Source organism: Ammospiza caudacuta, chromosome 10 (genome assembly GCF_027887145.1).
Source record: "Ammospiza caudacuta isolate bAmmCau1 chromosome 10, bAmmCau1.pri, whole genome shotgun sequence".
NCBI lineage: Eukaryota > Metazoa > Chordata > Aves > Passeriformes > Passerellidae > Ammospiza > Ammospiza caudacuta.
Genome location: NC_080602.1, coordinates 20,190,377 through 20,196,502, shown reverse-complemented (window position 1 = coordinate 20,196,502; position 6,126 = coordinate 20,190,377). Strand labels below are relative to the sequence as shown.

The 6,126-nt window shown below is 40.9% G+C and overlaps 1 protein-coding gene across 1 annotated transcript; it reads right to left on the bottom strand.

Moving 5' to 3' along the window:
- Nucleotides 1–2,143: 2,143 nt before the first annotated feature.
- BCL2A1 (BCL2 related protein A1) lies at nucleotides 2,144–4,624 on the bottom strand. Its single transcript, XM_058811733.1, has 2 exons — nucleotides 4,205–4,624; nucleotides 2,144–2,756 (listed from the first exon to the last, which is right to left on the bottom strand). Exons 1-2 carry the CDS (start codon nucleotides 4,622–4,624, stop codon nucleotides 2,652–2,654), a joined length of 525 nt encoding a protein of 174 aa, XP_058667716.1. The 3' UTR covers nucleotides 2,144–2,651.
- Nucleotides 4,625–6,126: the final 1,502 nt, after the last annotated feature.

Sequence of the window (6,126 nt, the reverse complement as noted above, 5' to 3'; positions counted from 1 at the left end):
GCAAAGATTAGACTCAATTTTGTCAGAGGTTTTTTCCAACCTAACTGATTCTGTGATTTTAAGCGCAGAAAGAGACGTTTCTGTGGAAGAACAGCTGTTTTCATAAATCTCCTCTGTGTGGCTTTTGATGACATCTCAGTTGAGCTGCTGTGTGCAGGGATGAAGTCATCAGCTGTCCCACTGGGCAGCTCTTTGGCCTCACCTTGAGCTCTAGAAGCAGCACGCTGTTCTCCCCTGGCAGATCCAAGGATCCCTTAAACAGCAGTGCCCAGGACCTGGGCACTGCTCAGTGTCATGGGTGGATAACTTCATGACACTTACATGGACACTATTTGATAAAACTTAGCTAATAGCCGTGCTGTTTTCAGACACTTTACTATGCTTAGAATTGGGGTGGTACATCTCATCACTGCTTTTCTTGCTCTGCACTGACAAAAAGAGGTTTTCTCCCAGTGAAGTTAACCTGGAGGCCACTGGACTGTTAATGATCCATCCAGTCTTCTTTTGTTTAAACTCTACCCTTACCATGAGGACAAGTTCTAAAATTATTGTATCACCTACATTTTGAAAATACACAATTACCCTTTATATTTAACTTAAAAATTGTTTCTCTGAGTATGAAATAGGTTACTAGATCAGTGCAAAAGGAAGTGGATGTGGTATTAATAGATTGGTGTTAGCCACTATTGTATGTGGCTTGCAGCAGTGCTCAAAAAGGAACTGAGTAAGAATTACTGTTCTTACCATGAAGGCTTGGACTGCCTATAAAAACATGTGTCATTACATGTTGCAAAATGTCATTTCTGACATAGGTGTTCTGGAGGTGTGCTGCCAGAGGTGTTCTGGAGGTGGGCATTTTCCTCTTGCTGCCCCTTGCCCTTTGAATGCTGCCTTCTTTTCTTCAATTACATTACAAATCCCGCCTGCATGCTAAACAATATTTCTTGTTTTCACTGGGGAAGGAGAGAGAGAGAAATGCATGTTTTAACAAACATTAACATTTGTTTGTGTTCTATGGTTAAACCCACCAAGTTAGACCATGGAATCACAGAACAACCCAGGCTGGAAGGGACATTGGGATCTCATGTGATCCAACCTTTCCTTGGAAAGGGAGCCTAGATGAAACTCTCTAGTGCCCTATTCAGTTGTACCCTGAGAACTGCCAGGGAGAGGGACTCTACCACATCCCTGGGCAGGTTCTTCCAGTAAACAATTGTTCTTACTGCAAAAAAAGAGTCTTATGTTGAGCTCAAAGATGGAGAGCCCATTACAGAAGAGGCTGATTCGTTCTCTCAGTGTCACAAAGCTGGATTTTCTAGGGGATCTGTCTCAGAGAACAGTGGTGGTGTGTGCCACAGGTGGCTGCTGGCTCAGTTTGGTTCATCTCCCAACACATCTAAAAAAAGAAGAAGAGTGTTTAGACCCAGCCTTAGTTCCTTAATGGAAAATCACTACAGCTGAAGAAAACCCTTCTAGAATGATTTCTTGAACAACTACTGTTTAGCCTTGGAAAGCACACATGGAATTTGAGTAAAAACATGATTTGCCCCAGACTGTAAAAGCCTGGAAGTTCTATGAATTTGCTGAGTTTTATGATGTATTCCAAACCACTGATTACTGTCATCAGAGCTGATCCAGTTCATTTATTTTGCCACAAGATATCTGTTTCTTATGCAAGCTACCAGATAGTACCTAAAAAGTACTACAGAAAATGAAAGTCTTGACGTCCATGGACCTCAGGTCAAATCCATAAACTACTTGGATTTTCCAGCAGCATTTTGATAACTCTTCTAAGATTATCTTACTCAGACAGATCTTTTCCCATGCTCCAATTTTTCTGGAAAAAAATGAGACCAATCTCAAGGCTTTAAAATACATATTTTAATGTATTAATTTTCTTAAAATATTAGTGTATTTACACAAATTCCTCATGTAAGAAATATTTTTACTTGCCTATTTTTAAACATCTAGTTTAAAAAATGTTCAGCCAGATGACTACATCACACAAACATGAAAGAACATTCACTGTAGATGTGAGCTATTAAAAAAATACAGCACAGAAACACATACCATTGCTATAACAGTAAGTGAGTGCACATATTTAAGTTGCTAGCTTCCACAAACAGTTCTTCCCATAGAAATTGCTTAGTCTGTGTCAGTAACTTCTACCCACTTCTATATTGGAGTTCCCATTTCTTTCTTCTTCACAAAAATCCCCCCCCCCTTTTCTCATACAGAGATTGCAATAAAATGCATTACAGTAGTATTTCATTTACAAAACAAATGACATAAAAACTTGTTTCTTAACCCATTGGATTGTATTTCACTAAAACAAAGTCCTTTCATGGAGATGCAAGAGAGATTCCAAGAGCTGTCTGGATGTGGAAAATTATCTCAAAGCAATCCTGCCTGGAAAGGTGGACTTGAATTGCTGCAAGATGTTGTGCAGATTCCCCTTTGGAAGGATCTCATCTTCAGATTTGGTAATTGGGATAGCATGTTAAGCATTGTAGTTAGTCAAAATAAATACAAATAAATTAAAAACAAATTATGGAAGGAAATTATTCTCTTGTTGATATTGCTTGGAGGAAGGCTGAGAAGTGAAGTTTGTGGCAATATCTAGATTACAATGAACGGCAGATGCTTTTACTTCAGTAGTACTCTCTGAACAAGGAAACAACAGCTATGAACAGGGCTGTGATTTTGGAGAAGGACAGTAGTGATCTTCTTTCAAACTTCATTAGGAAGCCATTTTCCTGTGGAAAAAACCACACACAATTAGGGACAGCTTAAAAACAGCATGTAAGGAAATCACACCACTCCCTGTGTCAGCACTGTGCAGTGAGGGACAGCTTTTCAGAGCTCTGCCTCCAAAAGATGAATAGCTTTTTAAAAATAGTCACTCAAAATAGCTGCACTTTGCTGAATGTTTGTTTCATCTCCAAGTCAAGGCTATGCCCTCCCTGTGTAAATAGAAAATAAACATGAACTCTATCAGCTGAGCCCACATCTCCAGGAAGGTACAAGTGCTATGTTTCTATTGTACTAATACACCCAGAAATATCTTCCTTTAAGCTTCCTTATTCCACTATGATGAGCCTCCTGTTATGACAGAATGTTGCCAGGAGTTGATACTTCTCTGAAATAAAATTGACTCTATTTGAAAGAGATGGAAAGATAAGCCTTTATAATAAATCCAATGCATCAAGGGGCCAAGAGTCACTATCACGTTTTGGTTTTTTTTGCTGCTACAGAGAGAGAAGGATTAAAACAAGCAGAAAGAAAAAAAAAAAAAAAAAGGAAAAGCAAGACACTAGAAAATAAATCAGGGGAAAAAAGTAGTAGGAAATATGAGAGAAGTGGGATGAGAGGGGTGGAAGGAAAAAGTAACATTTACATATAAGTAAAGGAAAAAGTACCAAGGAAATTACTGACACTGCTGTCATTGATTGTCAGATTTCCCCCTACTGCAAAAAAAAAAGTATGGGTGTGAAGATATTTTGCAAAGCAAAAGAATACTTCCCTTCCCTTCACTGGCAGAATGGGAATTTCAGCAGCTTGGCAAAACAGTCCACTTAGTAACAAGTATTTTTATCAGCATTGACCATTCATAGGTGGAAGTTCTAGGATTATCTCAGTCCAAACAGAAAAGATTTAATGCCAGTTGTACTTACCAGTACATTTGTTGTAAGTAAAAGTGATTTGGGGAATTAAATAATGGCTTTGTTGAAATCCACAGCAAAAGTGCTGACTTCATTTGTGAGGATCACACCTTTGTATTCTTACCTTACCTTGAACTTAAGTATTTTTGGACCAGCTTCTCTATGCAAGCAAAATTGCTGTGCTGACCTTAGGATGCCACTTAATTTTAGATTTAATAATGGAAATTTCAGGGTATGTGTGGTTTAACCTGCTTTGAGTGGGAGGCTGGACCAAATGATTTTCTAAGGTCATTCTCAACCTGAATTATGGCATGATCCTGTCATTCAAAACTGGCAAGTGCCTTTTAAAAATAAAGTTGTCTTTTATGACTGTTCTGTTTAAAGCAGAAGCAAAGCTCTCACTGTAAGTCTCAATGAGACACTCCAGACACCAAATATTAAATCAATACATGTAACCCCGAATAAAATGCTTCTGAGAGTGTCTATAGCAATAATTAATTAAATCTCCCAATGTAGACTTTGGTGGAAAATGAGAAACTCACCCAGCCACCATTCGCATCAATCCATTCAGCTTTGTTGTTTATGATGTACTCTGTGATGAAATAAGAGATCTGCTCCTTCTCCTCCGCAGTCAGCTGAACCCCATGCTCTTGAAGCTTCTTGGTGAGGACACCTCCAAATGTAAATATGGTCATAATTCGCCCCCAGTTAGTATTTCCATCAGCAAACTTTTCATCCATGACTCCATTGAAAATTCTCTTGGCAACAGCTACAGAGGTGATGTCAATCCTGTCCAGGAGCGGCCTGAGAGCCTCCTCGGTTTGTTCTTGCAGAGAGGATGCCATGGTTCTCAGGACATGAGCAACCCTGGTCTGGGCTGGTCCCAGGTGTGATTCCTGGAGCACATACTGTAGATAGTCCTGAGCCAGGTAATAAACATAGTAGAACTCAGCAGTTTCCATTCAATCCAGAGTGCAGAGAGCAGCTCACTGCTGGCAGTCAGGCTCTGCACTGAGCAGCCACAGGACATGCACGCGCTTTTGTTCCGTCGGTTTTGATGGAATCTCTCTGGTTTTACCACAGAATTTCCTGTGAAAGGTAGTGACTTAATGGCTGCGTCGGGGAATATGTCATAGAGGAAATGAAAGAAAAAGTATCTCCTTTTATGTCTTGAGTGATTTATTTCTCCAAATGGTGTGATTCCGCTACTAAAATCGACCAGATTTTACCACATTCTTAGTAGCATAACTTGGCATTTTCTAGGGACTTTTGCTACATACCACTTGCAAAGGTTTGGCATTTGGCTTGCAAAATTCCAAGAATGGTGTGTGCTAGCAAAGGTTTGGCATTTGGCTTGAAAAAACATGCCCAGAAGTGCATGCTGCTGGAGATGCAGACATACAGCACCCCCAGTCCAATCTCCTTGCCAGGGTTAAGGCTGCAATCTGTATTGCAGGTTTATGGGTTATTTCTGGCCACAACTTTGTGAAGAAACTGATATGTATTCCCAATAGGATGGAAGAAGGGATAAACTTTCTTCAGCACTCAGGGAGTTTTACAGAAGTGCAAAAAGTGGGAGCACAACAAGTGGTACAATTATGGTGTGGTACAAGGGGAAAGTCAGCTTTATAGCATTATCTCTGTTCCAGACTTTCCCACACTCTCTCTGAGTGCTCTTCAAGGTCCTTCTTTGAAGATTTGAATGGGAAGCTTCAAAGATTTCTTTCCCCCATGGGGAGATCTGCTGTATAAGATGTTATAGGTATGAAAGACAATGCTAATGCAGGCAGCATGTCAGAACATGGGATGGAGAATAGGGGGCCAGTGATGTGTGATACCACCTGAATCTTTCAGGACAGGTAAAAAAGAAGTATCAGGATCCCTACAACTGCTCTTAGATTCAAATTTTCTGTCAGGCTGTTATTTTTGGGAGAAGAGGGAGGGGTATCTAGCCAGCTTTTTCCTTACAAACATCTTGTCCTGAGGCAATCTGATCTTGCTAAAGGGCCAGGATGTGTCCATGGAGAATTTCACCCCATTGCAAAGGCTTCAAAGAGCAGCAAGCAGTTTAATGTCTGGAGACCCCTCTCGTTCTCCATCTTTCCTTATCCCTCTACTTCTTACCCACCTTTCTTTCACTGTTCTTCTTCCTTTGGAAGCAAAAGGCACTCCCAGCACCCCACACCAACAGCTTTCCTTTGTCCCAGGCGTGGCTGTGAGCCCGTTTCCAGTCCTGGGCACTCACTGATGCTCAGACTTACGGAAGAGGAGCAGAGCTGCAGTCTCAGATGTCAGGATAGCACTGGCACCGAATTGCACTGGGGAAAGCCTGTCTGGAGTGTGAAACAGCTCTGGTGTCACACACTGCTAACCCTAGCCAGCCCCCCAAAATGCGTGTGCAGCTGCTCTGACATCACAGGTTTTGTAGAAACCCATTGACTAGACCAGGGTAGTTTCCACTTCC